Source organism: Mizuhopecten yessoensis, unplaced genomic scaffold, assembly GCF_002113885.1.
Source record: "Mizuhopecten yessoensis strain PY_sf001 unplaced genomic scaffold, ASM211388v2 scaffold9425, whole genome shotgun sequence".
In the NCBI taxonomy this organism is placed as follows: domain Eukaryota; kingdom Metazoa; phylum Mollusca; class Bivalvia; order Pectinida; family Pectinidae; genus Mizuhopecten; species Mizuhopecten yessoensis.
In genome coordinates, this window is record NW_018408041.1 from 464,136 (window position 1) to 486,789 (window position 22,654).

Here is a 22,654-nt window from a genome sequence, read left to right on the forward strand (position 1 = left end):
AGCTTGTAACTTGGTTCCCCAACCCCATAGCTTATAACTTGGTACCCCGACCCCATAGCTTATAACTTGGCTATCAACATACAGTAACTTTACAAATCACCCCCAGTCTCTCTCCTTTCAACATACAGTGACTTCACAAATCCTCCCCCCCCCCCAACCTGTCAACATCCCGAAGCCATTTCTGATGATATGTCCCCATAAATAATGACAAAAACACACTCTGGGACAAAGTATCAACAGAGCACACTGTGTGGTGAGCTATCCTGTGATAAAGAGGTCATAGTAATTGATTGTAGAACAATGGGTGTCACTGTTAAGTCTGCCTGGATTACTGTGTCACACACAGTCTACTTAATCAATGAGCACCTATACAAACAGGTGTAGACCCCTTGCACACAACAGAAATCTGATGGCCATAATGGAAAGTACTGGACATAGGATCGATCTTGTAACATGATAATACATTCTAGTACAAGTCCAAAATGTGTGTTCAAAAAGTGTAATAAAACTTTCTGATTAATCTTCAAAACAATTTAAAAGAAACTAAAAACTAGAAGTAGATAATATGATAAAAAAAAAACGGTATATTGAACCAGATTGTGACTTCCATGGTATATACATGTTTCTGTGCACATGAGGATGCCCTGTGACAATACTAGGAAGGGGTCTATATAGCAATGTTTTACTTCAGACTACACCTCTCACTTACCAGAAATTAGGAGGGACTGAGAGTGAAAAGTCTTTAGGACATTTGGTAATGCTATACAGGTATTTTATGGAAACTATTGGCTAATCATAACTTTTTAGATCTCAGTTATGTAGTAACAGCAACCAAAAGATATTTAAATATTATTGGTAAACAAAATGTGCTTTGCATACAATGTATATTGACCAAGAAATGAGTAGTGGGGTTTGTCAGAAATAAGGTTTGCCAAGCCTACAAATTTAAGCAAACATCACACATTTCTGTACATATTTTTCTCCTCAGACAGGAATGTACAACTACGTCTACATGTAAACACTAAAATAATGCTGTAGGAATTCAAAAATCACTTCATACATGTACGTCATACAGAACAGAGTTTTATAATTATCTATCTACCCAGGTACTTTTGATTTTACTGTAGGCATTATATAATTTACACATGTTACTGTATTTTTACCATATTGTTAAAAATAGATGTCAGATTTCATTTGTACTGTTTATTTACCTTCATAACCTTCCCTCTAATATGATGTCTAAAACCATAACTTAAAATAACATGCATTTTTATAATAAATCATGGTGAGTTTCCTGATAATAAATTGATGAATATCAAGTAATTATACAAATCACTATTGCCGCAGATATTCACTGATCAAAGACAACATTTCAAACTGTTGATGAAAATATCAGTTTTTCAATTTCTAAATGCTTATGTTTCTATGGCGCCCATTTAGTTATTGATAACACCACAGCACTGTTAAGCTTATGTAAACTTTTTACCAGCCAAGTAATGAAACAGGACCAACTTTAACATAGCTATTATCAAATATGAAAAAATATTTAAATTTAGAAAATTCCTACGTTTCCAAGAACAAAATCTAAAACAGTAATCTGTACTTCCCCAAAGCAATAGATAGAATAGAATTTAGAATATGACTCATACAGTACAATACACCTGTGTTTTAATTCTGTTTAATTCAAGATAAAGGAAAGTATAATAAATGGAGAGAGTCTCTACTCTCTAGGAGATAAGCCTGGATACACAGCCAAAACAGTTTGTATCAAATCTGTAGGTGCTGTACAGGGATACGTTCAAGTACTTTAAAAAGTACATTGAGAAAAGAATTAAATGTCAATCCTCACCTCCCTATCAAAGACAAAAGCACACAATATTTGCACACTCAAAGGATTTCCCGTGAGTGTGAGGTGCACAGCTACAATGTACCTTTACAAAGGTAAAGGATGTACAGTGCTCCGTATATAGTAAGGGCAGACCAACCAAACACTGAGACGTAAAGAAAGAGTAAACAAAATTGGACACTTAGGAACGTACACGTTCATTCAAGACCTGCGCCAGCATATTTATAGCACGTGGTGTACAACTCTACAAGGCTACCTTTGAAATGATAAAGTCTCATGTTTTGAACATCTGATTTTAACATGCTTTCTTGTAAATATTTCTTGTAAATTACACCAAAATATGTTTGAAATGTTAAGCACAATTATGCATTGAAGAGTTCCCACACATAGCCTCGAGAGTACTCTCCAATATTTATAACTTTCAGAAAACTGATATTTATGATAACATATGTAACTTAGTGAGACAACAGTCATTATTCATTATTTTAAAGTGTATTTTTTGGAAAAACCAGCAAAATTGAAGGATACAAATATCAGCCAAGATTCCTTATTGAATTGCACCATTCAATAGCCAGAAGTCATCCACGTCCCTGTCATCCACATCCCTATCAGTCTCTTGACTGCTTTTTCTTAGTTGGACATTTTCTATTTATTACATTGCCAGTGAGATATTGAACTCTATCAACTTGTTCAAACACTTTCACAGTGTGACTTCTGATAATGACCAATCAGAATAGTATTTTTTATTGACGCCATTCAAAGTCTCATATGTTCTGGTCACATGTATCTGTATAAAGCTAAGGTTCCGCTCAGCATACACGTATATTTTCTCTACATCATTAGAATATGTCTTGTCAAAATCGAAATCCCCTATTCATCAGTTTAGTATGAATAATAAATGCTAAATTTGTTTTGAACAGTCAACTTGATAAAACCACTTTCTAAAGCTTTACATTTATTATAGCATATCGTGTTTAAAAGAACTACTGACACAGAAACCTGTACAAACTACGCCTCTAACAGTCTTCAGAAACCTCCTCTATAGCAGAACAATAGGATATCTCCCGGGCTGTTTGGGAGATCCCCAGGCTGTTTGGGAGATCCCCGCCAAAGATAAAACCCAGGAACCAGGATATCTATGGTAAATAAAGAGGGTGGTAGATTTTGGGACAGCTCTCTGGGTGATCCTTACAGACCCTCCTGTCTGGTACACACTAAGGTCACAGTACTTATATAACCATACTCTCTCCTGATAACACCACTTCTGAACAGACATTTTCACAAGTCTGTTTCAAACTCTGTTAAAACTTTAAATGTGTCATTAATTGATACATGTGGACTGTTTGAGTAAACTAAAACCTTGGGTGGTTTGTAAACGTTACATCTACCACATACAACACAAGTTCCTACACAGGTTTACACTAATTCTCACACAGTGTGGATTGTATAGAATATTGAAATTACTGACGATTTTCTCCAATTCTCACACTGTATGGATTGTACAAAATATTAAAATTACAGACGATTTACTCCAATTCCCACACTGTATAAATTGTACAAAATATTGAAATTACAGACGATTTTTCTTCAATTCTCAAACAGTGTGGATTGTACAAAATATTGAAATTACAGACAATTTACTCCAATTCTCTCACTGTATGGATTGTACAAAATATTGAAATTACAGACGATTTACTCCAATTATCTCACAGTATGGATTGTACAAAATATTAAAATTACAGACGATTTACTCCAATTCTCAAACTGTATGGATTGTACAAAATATTAAAATTACAACCGATTTTCTCCAATTTTCAAACAGTGTGGATTGCACAAAATATTGAAATTACAGACGATTTTTCTCCAATTCTCACACTGTATGGATTGTATAGAATATTAAAATTACAGACGATTTACTCCAATTCTCAAACTGTATGGATTGTACAAAATATTAAAATTACAGACGATTTACTCCAATTCTCAAACTGTATGGATTCTACAAAATATTAAAATTACAGACGATTTTTTCTCCAATTCTCACACTGTATGGATTGGACAAAATACTAAAATTACAGACGATTTTTCTCCAATTCTCACACTGTATGGATTGTATAAAATATTAAAATTACAGACGATTTTCTCCAATTCTCACACTGTATGTATTGTATAAAATATCAAATTTACAGAAGATTTACTCCAATTGATGCAATGTACGTATTATATAACATATATATTTTATCAACTCCGTTTACAGTAAGAATTACACTGATACACATAACATATATATTTTATCAACTCCGTTTACAGTAAGAATTACACTGATACACATAACAGATATATTTTATCTACTCCATTTACAGTAAGAATTACACTGATACACATAACAGATATATTTTCCAAAACTCCATTTACACTCAGGTTGCTAAAACCCGATATATAAAAGTAGATTTACATCTATCCAAATAACTTTTATTTCATAAAATACTAATTTATAGTTACATATCTGTAAAGCAAAACAACCTGACATTATGACAAATGGCCATGCAATAAATTAACAATTTTGTTCTATTTTTTGAGTAGGAAAGTAATTATAAGATCTTGAAATAATATCAAGCATGACAGATTGTGCAGCATTCTTGTAATCGGTAAGATGGAAAAAAAGACCAGGTACATTAAACTCAAACTAGACATCTAATGCTCAATATGTATCTGATCCTAGTCCTTTTTTGTTTTCAAGTTCCAACCATGTGGAGCACACACTGTGTTATAACAGTGATAAGAATGCCATTTTTTAGGTATATTACGTGACACACGCATGTGTTTTAGGAAGTGTTATTTCCTAATGAACAGTATTTACTTGTACAAGTTCACAAAGTACAGAAGATGCTGAGGAAACTCACGAATCAAATATTTAATGGCTACAGCAATAGACAAGATTTATGAAGAAAAGTAAGCTGAGAAGAAGTAGACACTGAATGAGATAAACAGATAGCTTCCAAACAGGTGGAACGGCCAGATAATTAATGTGAGGAAAGATACACAAAATCCAACAGCACTCATGTTTGCATTTCAACAAATTTAAGTTACTGATAGGCCCAATTTTATGAATTAATACAGGTTTTGTCAACTTTCATTTAAAAAACTCCATGTAACTTCAGTATTGTAAATCCTTTGTTGAGATCAGAAAGCAATGATTTACCTTCAAACGGCAAGGACAAGATTAAACACAATAAATTATTATTTCTACTAATAATCTGGACTTTACTTAAATGGTTTGCAAAATCATTTTCATTACCGAACATGACTTAGTAATTTAAGTTGAAGAAAAGGAGAGGTTTAATTTACAGATCACGGTATCCCACAGAAGTGTAGCAAGACACACAGGCCAATAATACTGGCAGTAATGGAAAACACAGACCTGATGACGGAAGTGCCATCCCTTTAAAACAAGAGGGGCAAACAGTAAAGACATCCCAGAGTAGATTTTATTGTCTATTGGGAATGGCTTGTCTATCACAGAAGCTACCAGAATCAGCTGGGGAGATACATGTCTGTCAGCGGCCATCAGTGGGATAACATCAGGCAAACCCACCCAATACAAACCTTTTCATTCATAAGAACAGGAAATCTACCAGACCCCAGCAGCACCGGCCAACTTCTACACAGGTTCCAAGATAACAAGACTATTGTTGGTAAACTCAACGCTAAATCATCTCATATTATGGGACAAAATATTACCCTCTACATAAATGTAGGCCTGTTGGGGAGATTCTTAGGCAATGCAAGCTCATACAAAGGTTCTCTTTCAAACTGTAGGCTTCCAAGTTACTGAGGGAATCATACAAACCAACCTTCTCAAAATGTAAGTTTTCTTGATGGGGTTGTAAGCCTAGACATAAACGCCCAGTGGTGTCTTAGTAAGCAGACCGTGTACACTAATAAAGGTAAGATTCGAAGGGAAAGGTCACAAACCAGATAAAGAATATAGTGAAAAATAGTGAAAAAATATACGTCTTCTCTGGCAAACCTTTTCCTATATTTGAAATAATTGCAAGATATACTCCTGTTAACATGAAAATAAGGATCACAGCAATTCTGTGTAGCATTTTGGCATCAGTCATACAATATAAATACCAAGGTATGAACTGATACAATATCAATACCAAGGTATGAACTGATACAATATAAATACTAAGGTGTGAATCGATACAATATAAACACCAAGGTGTGAACTGATACAATATAAATACCAAGGTGTGAACTGATACAATATCAATAACAAGGTGTGAACTGATACAATATAAATACCAAGGTGTGAACTGATACAATATAAATACCAAGGTGTGAACTGATACAATATAAATACCAAGGTGTGAACTGATACAATATCAATACCAAGGTGTGAACTGATACAATATCAATATCAAGGTGTGAACTGAAACAATATCAATACCAAAGTGTGAACTGATACAATATAAATACCAAGGTGTGAAATGATACAATATCAATACCAAGGTATGAACTAATACAATATAAATACCAAGGTGTGAACTGATACAACATAAATACCAAGGTGTGAACCGATACAATATCAATAACAAGGTGTGAACTGATACAATATCAATAACAAGGTATGTAATTTCACCAATTTTCAAGCCATCTGGCATTCATATGTATTAATATAGAACAAATGACATGTAAAATTTATTCACTTTTTTTTGTGTATTGATTATGGATCTATTTTATAGTAAACATACAAAATAAATCACCCAATACAACCAAAGAGCTATTCATGGTACATCCTGCCACTGATTACTTTACAGAACAGTATACCGATCTATGATGTACGACCTGTCCTCACTATTGTCTAGTCTAGTATATCCTGCCACTGATTACCTTACAGAACAGTAAACTGATCTACGATGTACGACCTGTCCTCACTATTGTCACTCATCTACGGTTTACGACCTGTCCTCACTATTGTCTAGTCTAGTATATCCTGCCACTGATTACCTTACAGAACAGTATCCCGATCTACGGAGTAAGACCTGTCCTCACTATTGTCTAGTCATGGTATATCCTGACACTGATTACCTTACAGAACCGGATACCGATCTACGATGTACGACCTGTCCTCACTATTATATAGTCATGGTACATCCTGACACTGATTACCTTACAGAACCGGATACCGATCTACGATGTACGACCTGTCCTCCCTATTGTCTAGTCATGGTACATCCTGACGCTGATTACCTTACAGAACAGGATACCGGTCTACGATGTACGACCTGTCCTCACTATTTTCTAGTCTAGTACATCTTGCCACTGATTACCTTACAGAACAGTATCCCGATCTACGGAGTAAGACCTGTCCTCACTATTGTCTAGTCATGGTCCATCCTGCCACTGATTACCTTACAGAACAGTATACCGTTCTACGATGTACGACCTGTCTTCACTATTGTCTAGTCATGGTACATCCTGCCCCTGATTACCATACAGAACAGTATACTGATCTACGGTGTACGACCTGTCCTCACTAATGTCTAGTCTAGTATATCCTGCCACTGATTACCACAATATAAATACCAAGGTGTGAACTGATACAACATAAATACCAAGGTGTGAACCGATACAATATAAATACCAAGGTGTGAATCGATACAATATAAATACCAAGGTGTGAACCGATACAATATCAATACCAAGGTGTGAACTGATACAATATAGATACCAAGGTGTGAACCGATACAATATAAATACCAAGGTGTGAACTGATACAACATAAATACCAAGGTGTGAACCGATACAATATCAATACCAAGGTGTGAACTGATACAATATAGATACCAAGGTGTGAACCGATACAATATCAATACCAAGGTGTGAACTGATACAATATAAATACCAAGGGGTGAACTGATACAATATAAATACCAAGGGGTGAACTGATACAATATAAATACCAAGGTGTGAATCGATACAATATAAATACCAAGGTGTGAACTGATACAACATAAATACCAAGGTGTGAACCGATACAATATCAATACCAAGGTGTGAACTGATACAATATAAATACCAAGGGGTGAACTGATACAATATAAATACCAAGGGGTGAACTGATACAATATAAATACCAAGGTGTGAATCGATACAATATAAATACCAAGGTGTGAACCGATACAATATAAATACCAAGGTGTGAATCGATACAATATAAATACCAAGGTGTGAACTGATACAACATAAATACCAAGGTGTGAACCGATACAATATCAATACCAAGGTGTGAACTGATACAATATAGATACCAAGGTGTGAACCGATACAATATAAATACCAAGGTGTGAACCGATACAATATCAATACCAAGGTGTGAACTGATACAATATAAATACCACGGTGTGAACTGATACAACATAAATACCAAGGTGTGAACCGATACAATATAAATACCAAGGTGTGAATCGATACAATATAAATACCAAGGTGTGAATCGATACAATATAAATACCAAGGTGTGAACCGATACAATATCAATACCAAGGTGTGAACTGATACAATATCAATAACAAGGAATGTAATGCAATTTTCAAGCCATCTGGCATTCATATGTATTAATATAGAACAAATGACATGTAAAATTTATTCACTTTTTTTTGTGTATTTATTATGGATCTATTTTATAGTAAACATACAAAATAAATCACGCAATACAACCAAAGAGCTATTCATGGTACATCCTGCAACTGATTACTTTACAGAACAGTATACCGATCTATGATGTACGACCTGTCCTCACTATTTTCTAGTCATGGTACATCCTGCCACTGATTACCATACAGAACAGTATACCGATCTACGGTGTACGACCTGTCTTCACTATTGTATAGTCATGGTACATCCTGCCTCAGGTTACCTTACAGAAGGTGTGAACTGATACAATATAAATACCACGGTGTGAACTGATACAACATAAATACCAAGGTGTGAACCGATACAATATAAATACCAAGGTGTGAATCGATACAATATAAATACCAAGGTGTGAACCGATACAATATCAATACCAAGGTGTGAACTGATACAATATAGATACCAAGGTGTGAACCGATACAATATAAATACCAAGGTGTGAACCGATACAATATAAATACCAAGGTGTGAATCGATACAATATAAATACCAAGGTGTGAATCGATACAATATAAATACCAAGGTGTGAACTGATACAACATAAATACCAAGGTGTGAACCGATACAATATAAATACCAAGGTGTGAATCGATACAATATAAATACCAAGGTGTGAACCGATACAATATCAATACCAAGGTGTGAACTGATACAATATCAATAACAAGGTATGTAATTTCACCAATTTTCAAGCCATCTGGCATTCATATGTATTAATATAGAACAAATGACATGTAAAATTTATTCACTTTTTTTTGTGTATTTATTATGGATCTATTTTATAGTAAACATACAAAATAAATCACGCAATACAACCAAAGAGCTATTCATGGTACATCCTGCAACTGATTACTTTACAGAACAGTATACCGATCTATGATGTACGACCTGTCCTCACTATTGTCTAGTCATGGTACATCCTGCCACTGATTACCATACAGAACAGTATACTGATCTACGATATACGACCTGTCTTCAATATTGTCTAGTCTAGTACATCCTGCCACTGATTACCTTACAGAACAGTAAACTGATCTACGATGTACGACCTGTCCTAACTATTGTCTAGTCTAGTCCATCCTGCCACTGATTACCTTACAGAACAGGATACCGATCTACGATGTACGACCTGTCCTAACTATTGTCTAGTCTCCTTACAGAACAGTATACCGATCTTCGGTGTACGACCTTTCCTCACTATTGTCTAGTCTAGCACATCCTGCCACTGATTACCTTACAGAACAGGATACCGATCTACGATGTACGACCTGTCCTCTCTATTGTCTAGTCATGGTACATCCTTCCACTGATTATCTTACAGAACAGTATACCGATCTACGATGTACGACCTGTCCTAACTATTGTCTAGTCTAGTACATCCTGCCACTGATTATCTTATAGAACAGTATATCGATCTACGATGTACGACCTGTCCTCACTATTGTCTAGTCATGGTACATCCTGCCACTGATTACCTTACAGAACAGTATACCGATCTACGGGGTACGACCTGTCCTCACTATTGTCTAGTCATGGTACATCCTGCCACTGATTACCTTACAGAACAGTATACTGATCTTCGATGTACGACCTGTCCTCACTATTGTCTAGTCTAGTACCTCATGCCACTGATTACCTTACAGAACAGTATACTGATCTACAGTGTACGACCTGTCCTTACTATTGTCTAGTCATGGTACAACCTGACACTGATTACCTTACAGAACAGTATACCGATCTAAGGTGTACGACCTGTCCTCACTATTGTCTAGTCATGGTCCATCCTGACACTGATTACCTTACAGAACAGTAAACCGATCTAAGGAGTACGACCTGTCCTCACTATTGTCTAGTCATGGTACATCCTGCCACTGATTATCTTACAGAACAGTATCATTATTACAACACAGGATACCGATCTACGATGTACGACCTGTCCTCACTATTGTCTAGTCATGGTACATCCTGCCACTGATTATCTTACAGAACAGTATCATTATTACAACACAGGTTTATGTTCAAAGTCAGATTTAGTTAAACTGTAACACGGAAGATTTGGAAAGATCCGAAACATGGCATATCCTTAAACAAGAGGCCCATGGGCCTTAACGGTCACCCGAGTTCTGATATATTTATACAGAGAGGTTTTTTTTGTTTTTAAAACATGAACAGAGGTATTATTCAATGTGACAAGAAACAATAAAACAACCTTATTCAATATCTAGCATACAGATTTAAGACTGAAAAGTACATGAAACTAGCATCTCTGATTCTAAACAAGGAAAATGAAGAAATTTTAGCACACTGACTGCTTTGGGTGCCCATGGGGGTAGAGCTGAATCAAAATTTTCAAATAATTCCAATCAAGTTATCAACATGTAATATTCAAAGTATCATTTGCCATAATAAATTTTGATTTCCCTATATAAACTATAGTAAAGTTTACCCTCTCCTTAGGGGTAAACGTGAGACCCTAGGGTCATAAAATTCACAATTTTGGTTAAGCACCTTTAGACCCTTCCATCTATATGAAGAGTATTTGTTTCTATCATATCCGAGTCTTGATAAGAAGATTTTGAAATTTCAGTCAATTTAACCCTTTTTGGCTCCACCCATAAGCCCCTGGGGGCCAGTCAGGGCTGATATGTGCAAATCATCAAACTGCTATCCAATACTGATAATGCTAACCCAAATTGAATTACTTTTAATTCCAATGGAAATTAAAGAAATGTTGGTCCAAAATGTGATTTCCCTATATAAAAACTATAGTAAAGTTTACACCCTCCCCAGGGGAAAACGTGAGACCCCAGCGTCATGAAATTCACAATTTTGGTTAAGCACCTTTAGACCCTTCCATCTGTATGAAGAGTATTTGATTCTATCATATCCGAGTCTTGAGAAGAAGATTTTGAAATTTCAGTCAATTCAACCCTTTTTGGCCCACCCATCAGCCCCTGGGGGTCAGTCAGGGCTGATATGTGCATACCATCAAACTGCTATCCAATACTGCTAATGCTAAGCCAAATTGAATATCTTCCAATGGAAATTAAACAAATGTAGGTCCAAAATGTGATTTCCCTATATAAACTATAGTAAAGTTTACCCCTTCCCCAGGGGGAAACGTGAGACCCCAGGGTCAAGAAATTCACAATTTTGGTAAAACACCTTAAGACCCTTCCATCTGTGAAGAGTATTTGATTCTACCATAACTGGGTCTTGAGTAGAAGATTTTTGAAATTTAAGTCAATATGCCCCTTTTTGGCCCCGCCCCTCAGGCCCCTGGGGGCTGGGGACCGAATCAGCCACTGTTTTTGTTGACCTTTGGCCATGGAAGGTTTCTGCAAAAGGAGATTCCACCCCCTTCAGGGGTTTTAGAGACGAAGTCAAAAATGTAAATTGTTTGCAGACGCACGACGGACGATAGACGACGGGCGACGACGGAAAAAAGGCGATCGCAATAGCTAGGTCACTTGAGACTTTGCCTCAGATGACCTTAAAATGAGCAAATACAGGAAATATAGTTGTCTTATTTACGTGTTAACTTTGTAACAGATTTCATTTCTACTGTTGAATAAATGTAGGCTGGGTCCATTTTTACACTGAAAAGCTGAATTGCTGCAATGTTGCATATGGCAGTAAAAACAAATGATTTCTTTTTTAATTACATTAGCTTCAGTATGTAATTCATCGCCATAAATTCAGTTGTATCATCTCTACTACATACATATATATGTGACCTTCAGGCCGAGCTCCTGCTTCAGTCAATTATGGCTCACTGATTCAACAAATGGTCCTGTTCAATGTTTTAGACCGAGTGTAGTGTGGGCCACTCCAATCTAATACCAGACCCCATCCACTCACCCGCAATACGCAATTAACCACTAATTCAACTAGCAGGTAATTATCCATCGAGCTGATAGCATTTCTGTTATTTTACTGTATATTCAGCATTAGTGAAAATTAACACTTAAAAAAATTGTTGTATTATTTACTTAACAGATTCACACCTTGAAATTGCTAAAGACAAGAAACAGTACACACAAACGGCTGCTTGACGCTCTTACTCTGAGTGGAGATTCCATACTATCTTACTCTGTGTTACTCTGTGTGGAGATTCCATACTCTCTTACTCTGTGTAATACTCTGTGTGGAGATTCCATACTCTCTTAGTCTGTGTGGAGATTCCATACTCTCTTACTCTGTGTTACTCTGTGTGGAGATTCCACCCCCTCTTACTCTGTGTGGAGACTCCATACTCTCTTACTCTGTGTGTAGATTCCATTCTCTCTTCCTCTGTGTGGAGATTCCACACTCTCTTACTCTGTGTGTAGATTCCATTCTCTCTTAGTCTGTGTGCAGATTCCATACTCTCTCACTCTGTGTGGAGATTCCACCCCCTCTTACTCTGTGTGGAGACTCCATACTCTCTTACTCTGAGTGGATATTCCATACTCTCTTACTTTGTGTGGAGATTCCATACTCCTCTTACTCTGTGTTACTATGAGTGGAGATTCCATACTCCTCTTACTCTGTGTTACTGTGTGTGGATATTCCATACTCTCTTACGCTGTGTGGAGATTCCATTCTCCTCTTACTCTGTGTTACTCTTTGTGGAGATTCCATACTATCTTTCTCTGTGTTACTCTGTGTGGAGATTCCACACCCTCTTACTCTGTGTAATACTCTGTGCGGAGATTCCATACTCTCCTACTCTGTGTGGGGATTCCATACTCTCTTAGCCTGTGTGGAGATTCCATTCTCCTCTTACTCTGTGTTACTCTTTGTGGAGATTCCATACTATCTTACTCTGAGTTACTCTGAGTGGAGATTCTATACTCTCTTACTCTGTGTGTAGATTCCATTCTCTCTTCCTCTGTGTGGAGATTCCATCCTCTCTTACTCTGTTTTACTCTGAGTGGAGATTACATACTCTCTTACTCTGTGTGGAGACTCCATACTCTCTTACTCTGCGTGGAGATTCCATACTCTTTTACTCTGTGTTACTCTGTGTGGAGATTCCACCCCCTCTTACTCTGTGTGGAGATTCCATACTCTCTTACTCTGTGTGGAGATTCCATACTCTCTTAGTCTGTGTGGAGATTCCATACTCTCTTACTCTGTTTTACTCTGAGTGGAGATTCCATACTCTCTTACTCTGTGTTACTCTGAGTGGTGATTCCATACTCTCTTACTCTGAGTGGAGATTCCATACTCTCTTACTCTGTGTGGAGATTCCATACTCTCTTACTCTGTGTTACTCTGTGTGGAGATTCCATACTCTCTTACTCTGTGTTACTGTGTGTGGATATTCCATACTCTCTTACTCTGTGTGGAGATTCCATACTCTCTTACTCTGTGTGGAGATTCCATAAGGTGTTTACTGATCACTGAAAATTCATTCTAGCATTCTTGATGCATGCATTTTGCCAAAATATGTTTCCAAATTCTAAATAATTGAAAAACAGATGTGTGAAAGTATCTATCAAAAACAAATGATAGATAAATAAAAATTTGACTAGAACCTGATAAACAGAAAGCACCTGAAAAGTCTCTGTACATGTATTTGGCAGAAACAGATGATATATTAATTTTCTAAATTGGCAAAGATCTGTGTGAGTTTGTCTTCAAGTATATATAAGCATTGGTGAGTGTTGTAATAGTGATTTGTGTTGTGCTAGGTAAAAGTGCAAACAAACAACAACTGCCTTTATATTGCACCTTCAGACTGGCAGTGTTTGACCCAGGCTCACACCCCAAGATGAGTGGGAGAGATGTGCAGTGTTTGATGTGTCCCTTGTCAGACCAAAACCCCAGGTATTATCTGGCAGGAAAACCTCCCCGTCCAATCTCTTCCGTTCTAGGGAATATACAGTTGCAAATTACATCACACAACTGTCATTCTAACATAAGCAATTCTCCTTTCCTAACTTTCAAATTACCATCACTTTTTTTCATCACTTCTTTTACTTTTTTTTTTTTTTGGCCTGGTAAGTGTTTCCTGATTGCAGTTTTTTGTTGGTGAAACATGATGAGTGTGGTCTTAAAATGACAATAAGTGACTTTGTAGAGCCCCTCCTTTCCATGTTTAACAAGTCTTGAAATGTGATGCGTAAATGTATTAGTGAGAAGAGGAGACAACACAAACCAGATAAAGTGAGAGTACCAACAAACGCTTCCTTCATTTCTTCCATTAGTCACCAACATGTTTGTGCTATTTGCGAGCATGAAGTTAACATGTGTCTGCGTGTATTTTGAGCGCTATGAGGGTGTGCTTGTGTCTGAGGAGGATGTTACACCAATAGTAACATAGTTAGGCCTAAGTGGTCGCCACAGGGATGTATACTTCGGAACAAATCCACCCAAACGAGGATTAATTGTTAATTGTCTCAAAAACCAGTGACCACATCCTCATCAATCATACTTGACCCGAGACATCACTGCCATCCCGACCCCTCAACATATTTAAGTGAGCAAATTTCCAAAACTTAAAATAAAAAAAATATGATTGCGTAACACTATACATGCCCTTGGTGGTACCCTGAAAGTTACAGGTATATTCTATAGATCTTTCATGACTGTGAGGAAATAGTCATTATTTCAACCTGAAGTTTGATGCTCACCATGGAAATCATATCAATATCTATAATAGAACGTTTAAATATCATTCCTAGGAAACTACTTTCTACTGTGATTGGTGCCAATGTTGTAGATACAGCCACACAAAGTTTGATCATAATCTGTTAAAAAAGACAACAGTTTGAGTGGTGTCACTGAACTGATCAACAGATTTCTATAAATAGTAACAAAGACTGTGACCTTGGAACCCTGAAACAAAACCTCATATGAAGTATTCTCGAACTTGACCTTTAAGTAAAATTTGATCAAAATCTGTTGAAAAATGCATGGGTAAAACTAGAAATGAAGGGGCATCCAAAAATACATTTGAACAATTCAGCAATTTTCTATAGATAGATATTGGTGACCTTTACTTTGGTACTCTGCAACATGAACTCATTCTCGTACTTTGCAATTGTAGGGAGTTTCATCAAAATTCACAATGAAATGACTTCACAAAATGAAATAAAATGAAAAGTATGACTGATTATATGAAATGATTTATATCTGAAACTTGCTTGTCATATATAGGACACAAAACACTGCCACCTGTGGGTGTAGAGATCTGGCTGGGAGGACTAGGGGGCCCTCCACACTCACAGGAGGGGGTTGTAGTAAGTGACACAGGAACTGTGGCGTTCCCAGTACAACCTAGCATGTGTGAACACTTAGCTGCCTCTGTTTGTGTGGGTTGACAAATGCTGCACATGCCATGTGTTTCTAATGGTACTACTGGTCTATATAAGTTACCATGATTCACCCTCCCTCCTGGAGTGTCTCAAATTGTCACACACAAGGTTTTAGGATATATATAGACCCCATATAACTATATCAATATAACAAAATCTTACCCTATATGACCATGTCACCAGTGTCAACACAAAATTTTACCCTATATGACCATGTCACCAGTGTCAACACAAAATCTTACCCTATATGACCATGTTGACACTTGTGACACAAAATCTTACCCTACATGACCGTGTCACCAGTGTCAACACAAAATCTTACCCTATATGACCATGTTACCAGTGTCAACACAAAATCTTACCCTATATGACCATGTCACCAGTGTCAACACAAAATCTTACCCTACATGACCGTGTCACCAGTGTCAACACAAAATCTTACCCTATATGACCATGTTACCAGTGTCAACCGAAATCTTACCCTATATGACCATGTTACCAGTGTCAACACAAAATCTTACCCTAAATGACCATGTTACCAGTGTCAACACAAAATCTTACCCTATATGACCATGTTACCAGTGTCAACACAAAATCTTACCCTACATGACCATGTCATCACTGTCGTACCACAGACAGAGTGAGGTAAGACCTGTAGATGGAGTATGAGGTGTAATACCACAGACAGAGAGGGGTGAAACCTTTAGATGGAGCATGAGGTGTGATACCACAGACCGAGTGGGGTGAGACCTGTAGAGGGAGTATGAGGTGTGATACCAGGGGTGAGACCTGTAGATGGAGAATGAGGTGAAATACGACAGACAGAGTGGGATGAGACCTGTAGATGGAGTATCAGGCGTGATACCACAGACAGTGATGGGAGACCTGTAGACCGAGTATGAGGTGTGATACCACGGACAGAGTGGGGATAAACCTTTAGATGGAGTATGAGGTATGATACCACAGACAGACTGGGGTGAAACCTTTAGATGGAGTTTGAGGTGTGATACCACAGACAGAGATGGGAAAGACCTGTAGATGGAGTATGAGTTGTGATACCACAGACAGAGTGAGGTAAGACCAGTAGATGGAGTATGAGGTGTGATTCCACAGACAGAGTGGGGTTAAACCTTTAGATGGAGTATGAGGTGCGATACCACAGACAGAGTGGGGGGAAACCTTTAGATGGAGTATGAGGTATGATCCCACAGACAGAGTGGGGTGAAACCTTTAGATGGAGAATGAGGTGTGATACCACAGACAGAGTAGGGTGAAACCTTTAGATGGAGAATGAGGTGTGATACCACAGACAGTGATGTGAGACCTGTAGACCGAGTATGAGGTGTCATACCACAGACAGAGTGGGGGGAGACCTGTAGATGGAGTATGAGGTGTGATACCACAGACAGAGTGGGGTAAGACCTGTAGATGGAGTATGAGGTGAAATACGACAGACAGAGTGGGGTGAGACCTGTAGATGGAGTATGAGGTGTGATACCACAGACAGTGATGTGAGACCTGTAGACCGAGTATGAGGTGTGATACCACAGACAGAGTGGGGTGAAACCTTTAGATGGAGTATGAGGTGTGATACCACAGACAGAGTGGGGTGAGACCTGTAGATGGAAAATGAGGTGTGATACCACAGACAGAGTGAGGTGAGACCTGTAGATGGAGTATGAGGTGACATACCACAGATAGAGTGGGGTGAAACCTTCAGATGGAGTATGAGGTGTGATACCACAGACAGAGTGGGGTGAGACCTGTAGATGGAGTATGAGGTGTGATACCAGACAGAGTGAGGTAAGACCTGTAGATGGAGTATGAGATGTGATACCACAGACAGAGTGGGGTGAGACCTGTAGATGGAGGATGAGGTGTGATACCACAGACAGTGAGGTGAGACCTGTAGATGGAGTATGAGGGGTGATACCACAGACAGTGAGGGGAGACCTGTAGATGGAGTATGAGGTGTGATACCACAGACAGAGTGGGTCGACACCTGTAGATGGAGTATGAGGTGACATACCACAGACAGAGTGGGGTGAAACCTTTAGATGGAGTATGAGGTGTGATACCACAGACAGAGTGAGGTGAGACCTGTAGATGGAGTATGAGGTGTGATACCACAGACAGTGAGGTGAGACCTGTAGATGGAGTATGAGGTGTGATACCGCAGTTAGAGTTAGGGGGGACCTGTAGATTGAGTACAAGAGGGTGATACCACACAGTATTGTATAAGATACCCATCATTATAGTTAGGTGCAGCACTGGCTTGCCTCATCCTGTGTATAAAAACACCAGTTCAGACCCACCCAACCCAGTTATATCAAAACTGTGCCTTCATCAAGTGTTCTAGGTAGAGCTGCTTTATTTCACTGTCTACATTCATGGAGAAACTGCTGAGATTCTCAGTTCTGCTCCAATTTCACAAAACTTTGAAACAAAAACTCTTGGCATCCTACTTGCATGTGTTTTTCCACAGAGATAAGTATGATATTGAAACATAGAAATTGTACAAGACAGAATGGAGCACCAATTAGTGGGATACAACTGGGGCTATCTACTCGTACAAAAGGAATGTCTCAGATTCAACATATAGCAATCTTTTTCTTCATACATTTTTTATTATTATCATATTTCTTCATGTACTCTACACAATAAATTTGGAATGCTTGTTTTCTTTTTTCTTAATTACTAAATATTTTTTAGGCTCTAAAAATAATACGTGATTATGAAGAAAAATTACACAGAATGCATATTTATGGCAGATAATAAACAAAGCTTAGAGAGAAGATTGAATAATATTGTTTATGTAAGATAGATGTAAAGACTCGTATGTCATCTATGATGAGGTTTAAGTTAAAGGAAAGGCAATGCTAAGTGTATTTTATATGATGTTGATAATACTATCCGACATTAATGTGTAATGTTAAATCAACATTTAAACAGCTATGGATGGCAGTGCTGATCATCTTAACACAGACAGTATGCAACTGCCACGAGCACACATGTCGGTTTACTTAACTAAGCATATCACTAGGTATTATATAATATAATAATATATCATCCAAAGCCATATATAATCCAAAGCAGGGAGTTATAGAGAGAGATTGGTCACTTGTCCCGTGGATTATGAACCTTATGACACTTTGTGAATGATTTGTCTCCCCGATTTGTTATGTATGACTTAACTCTCTTGGTTGCCATGTATGACTTAAATCTTGATTGCCATGTATGACTTAAATCTTGATTGCCAGGTATGACTTAAATCTTGATTGCCAGGTATGACTTAAATCTTGATTACCATGTATGACTTAAATCTTGATTCTCATGTATGACTTAAATCTTGATTGCCAGGTATGACTTAAATCTTGATTGCCAGGTATGACTTAAATCTTCATTGCCATGTATGACGGACATCTCTTGATTGCCAGGTATGACTCAACTCTTGATTGTCATGTATGACTTAAATCTTGATTGCCAGGTATGACTTAAATCTTGATTGCCAGGTATGACTTAAATCTTCATAGCCATGTATGACAGACATCTCTTGATTGCCAGGTATGACTCAACTCTTGATTGCCAGGTGTGACTTAAATCTTTGGATTTATTCAGAGCTTTATAACCACATGGTTGAATGTGAAAATTGTTGTGAAAACAAACCCTTCACTTTGGTATAAGTACCTGTTCTTTTTATGTTGTAGGCTTTGTTGATAATGCATCTTTTTGATTTCAGTTTCCAAATAAGGTAAATAGAGTTCTTTGATAATTATCCTGCAATATATCACTTCTGACAGCAGTATTTCAATATTTCAATATTAGCTTCAGTACTAATTTATAAGTGAACAAACACAAACCCAACCTGCGATAAAACCACTGTGGTGAGTTGCATATCTCCCTAATAAACATTAAAACCAAATGTCATGTAAATAATTTGATTCTTTCTGATAAATTTGATTAAATTCACAAATATTGAGAAGAATTATCAAGGTAATTTTATGTACAGAAAATTTCTCACATCTACCGTAACTGTTGCTAGTGAACGTATTTTATGTACAGAAAATCTCTCACATCTACCATAACTGTAGCTAGTGTATTTTATGTACAGAAAATCTCTCACATCTACTGTAACTGTTGCTAGTGTATTTTATGTACAGAAAATCTCTCACATCTACCGTAACTGTAGCTTGGGTATTTTTAGTCCGCTAAAACTGACCGTAATCGCAGGCTCAAAAGTTCTGATCGGTCGCCTGTTTATGTCAACTATCGACTGCTCTACAAAACACAGGGATTGTCAACGAAATCTTGACGGCAGCGACTGTGAGTGTTTTACATGTTTGTTAGAGATCATAGTTATACCTATATTTCAGTTGATTCATTTCTCACTCACTTGATTAGATGTCATGTCTGTACTCTATACATAATGGACGCTACATCGTTTTATTCTATTGAGGTGCTTTCGACTGCTCACAAAGACAGCCATTTTGCCTTCAACAATTATAGCGCAAAGTAGACAATCAAAATTACTTTCGGTTAATTTGATCAAATGTAAATATTGGTTACGCACATTAATTAGTAATACCAAAATAACTTGATATTTCCAACACTTTTCAGCATTATAATAAGGAAAACAACTCGATCGCAAGGAAAAGGTAAACTGGTACACGTGTTTTTGTTGTCAACAAGTCAAAATGTTTCCGGCAATTCTGATTGGCCAATATATATTGATGTTTGCAAGATTGCTGTCGATATGAGCCGTCAAAAGCATCTCAATTGAATAAAATGATGTAGCGTCCATTATGTATAGAGTACAGACATGACATCTAGTCAAGTGAGTGAGAAATGAATCAACTGAAATATAGGTATAACTATGATCTCTAACAAACATGTAAAACACTCACAGTCGCTGCCGTCAAGATTTCGCTGACAATCCCCGTGTTTTAAAGAGCAGTCGATAGCTGACATAAAGAGGCGACCGATCAGCATTTTTGAGCCTGCAATTATGGTCAGTTTTAGTGGACTAGGGTATTTTATGTACAGAAAATCTCTCATATCTATCATAACCTGTAACAAGGGTATTTCATGCACAAAATTTTCATATCTACCGTAACCTGTAGCTAGGGTATTTCATGTACTGGAGATCTCTCAGATCTACCGTGACCTGTAGCTAGTGTATTTTATGTACAGAAAATCTCTCACATCTATCGTAACTGTAGCTTGGGTATTTTATGTACCGGAGATCTCTCAGATCTACCGTAACCTGTAGCTAGGGTATTTCATGTACCGGAGATCTCTCACATCTACCGTTACCTACAGGGTATATCCTCTCACAGGGTTAGGATATGATGACTTACCCTTCTTAGACTTGGCACCGATCTTGAGTTTGGAGGGCCAAGTTATCTGAGTATTAGTTTCATCCATAATCTGAAAAAGAAACATTTTTTAGTTAATTGCGTTCGAAGCTGTCTGCTGGTGTGATGCACAAGGTGATGAAAGTGCATGTTGAGGATTTCTCTTGATCCTGTTGGATACAAACTGGGTCCTAAATTCTCTAATACTGATAACACTACAGGTCTTACAGATTTCTGGTCACCATGACATTCCTCAATATTTGTACTTTAATACGAACACATTTATTCTATCATTAGTTTCAAGTGTACCAACATATACATATAAACAGGAAACAATGATAACAATTTAACATTTTATCTCTGTAAATCATTAGACTCTGCAACTCTTTTCATTAGCAAATTAAAGGGTAAAATCTTGCTTTCCCTTACAAATTTGGCTAACGACTTTAGAACATAGATGCATGGGAACTTCATTCAAACTTATCTCAAGTTCAATTTGTTCAATAACATTGATAGAAACTATGTTTTATTAACCTTTTCCGGGTCAATAAAGATTGTTGAGGTCCGTAATACTTTTTTTCTTTATTATGATATTCTTGATTACTATATTTGACCATAAAAAGGCCCCCAACCGCAGTTAAAGAAGATTGACGAAAGTACACTAAACAGTTCTACACAAGGTTCATTACTACACTATACAGTTCTACATGAGGTTCATAACTACACTAAACAGTTCTACATGAGGTTCATTACTACACTAAACAGTTCTACACGAGGTTCATTACTACACTAAACAGTTCTACACGAGGTTCATTACTACACTAAACAGTTCTACACGAGGTTCATCACTACACTAAACAGTTCTACATGAGGTTCATTACTACACTAAACAGTTCTACACGAGGTTCATTACTACACTAAACAGTTCTACATGAGGTTCATTACTACACTAAACAGTTCTACATGAGGTTCATTACTACACTAAACAGTTCTACATGAGGTTCATTACTACACTAAACAGTTCTACATGAGGTTCATTACTACACTAAACAGTTCTACATGAGGTTCATTACTACACTTAACAGTTCTACATGAGGTTCATTACTACACTAAACAGTTCTACATGAGGTTCATTACTACACTAAACAGTTCTACATGAGGTTCATTACTACACTTAACAGTTCTACATGAGGTTCATTACTACACTTAACAGTTCTACATGAGGTTCATTACTACACTAAACAGTTCTACATGAGGTTCATTACTACACTAAACAGTTCTACATGAGGTTCATTACTACACTTAACAGTTCTACATGAGGTTCATTACTACACTTAACAGTTCTACATGAGGTTCATTACTACACTAAACAGTTCTACATGAGGTTCATTACTACACTAAACAGTTCTACATGAGGTTCATTACTACACTTAACAGTTCTACATGAG

At 37.2% G+C, this 22,654-nt stretch overlaps 1 protein-coding gene across 1 annotated transcript in view; it reads right to left on the reverse strand.

Annotated features, from left to right (window-relative positions):
* The window catches only part of LOC110458080 (protein bicaudal C homolog 1-like), a 108,312-nt gene that overhangs the window by 41,897 nt on the left and 43,761 nt on the right, over positions 1–22,654 (reverse strand). The window contains exon 3 of the mRNA XM_021509647.1: positions 21,210–21,279. Within this exon, the coding sequence (XP_021365322.1) occupies positions 21,210–21,279 (70 nt within the window). The remainder of the gene's footprint in view (positions 1–21,209; positions 21,280–22,654) is intronic.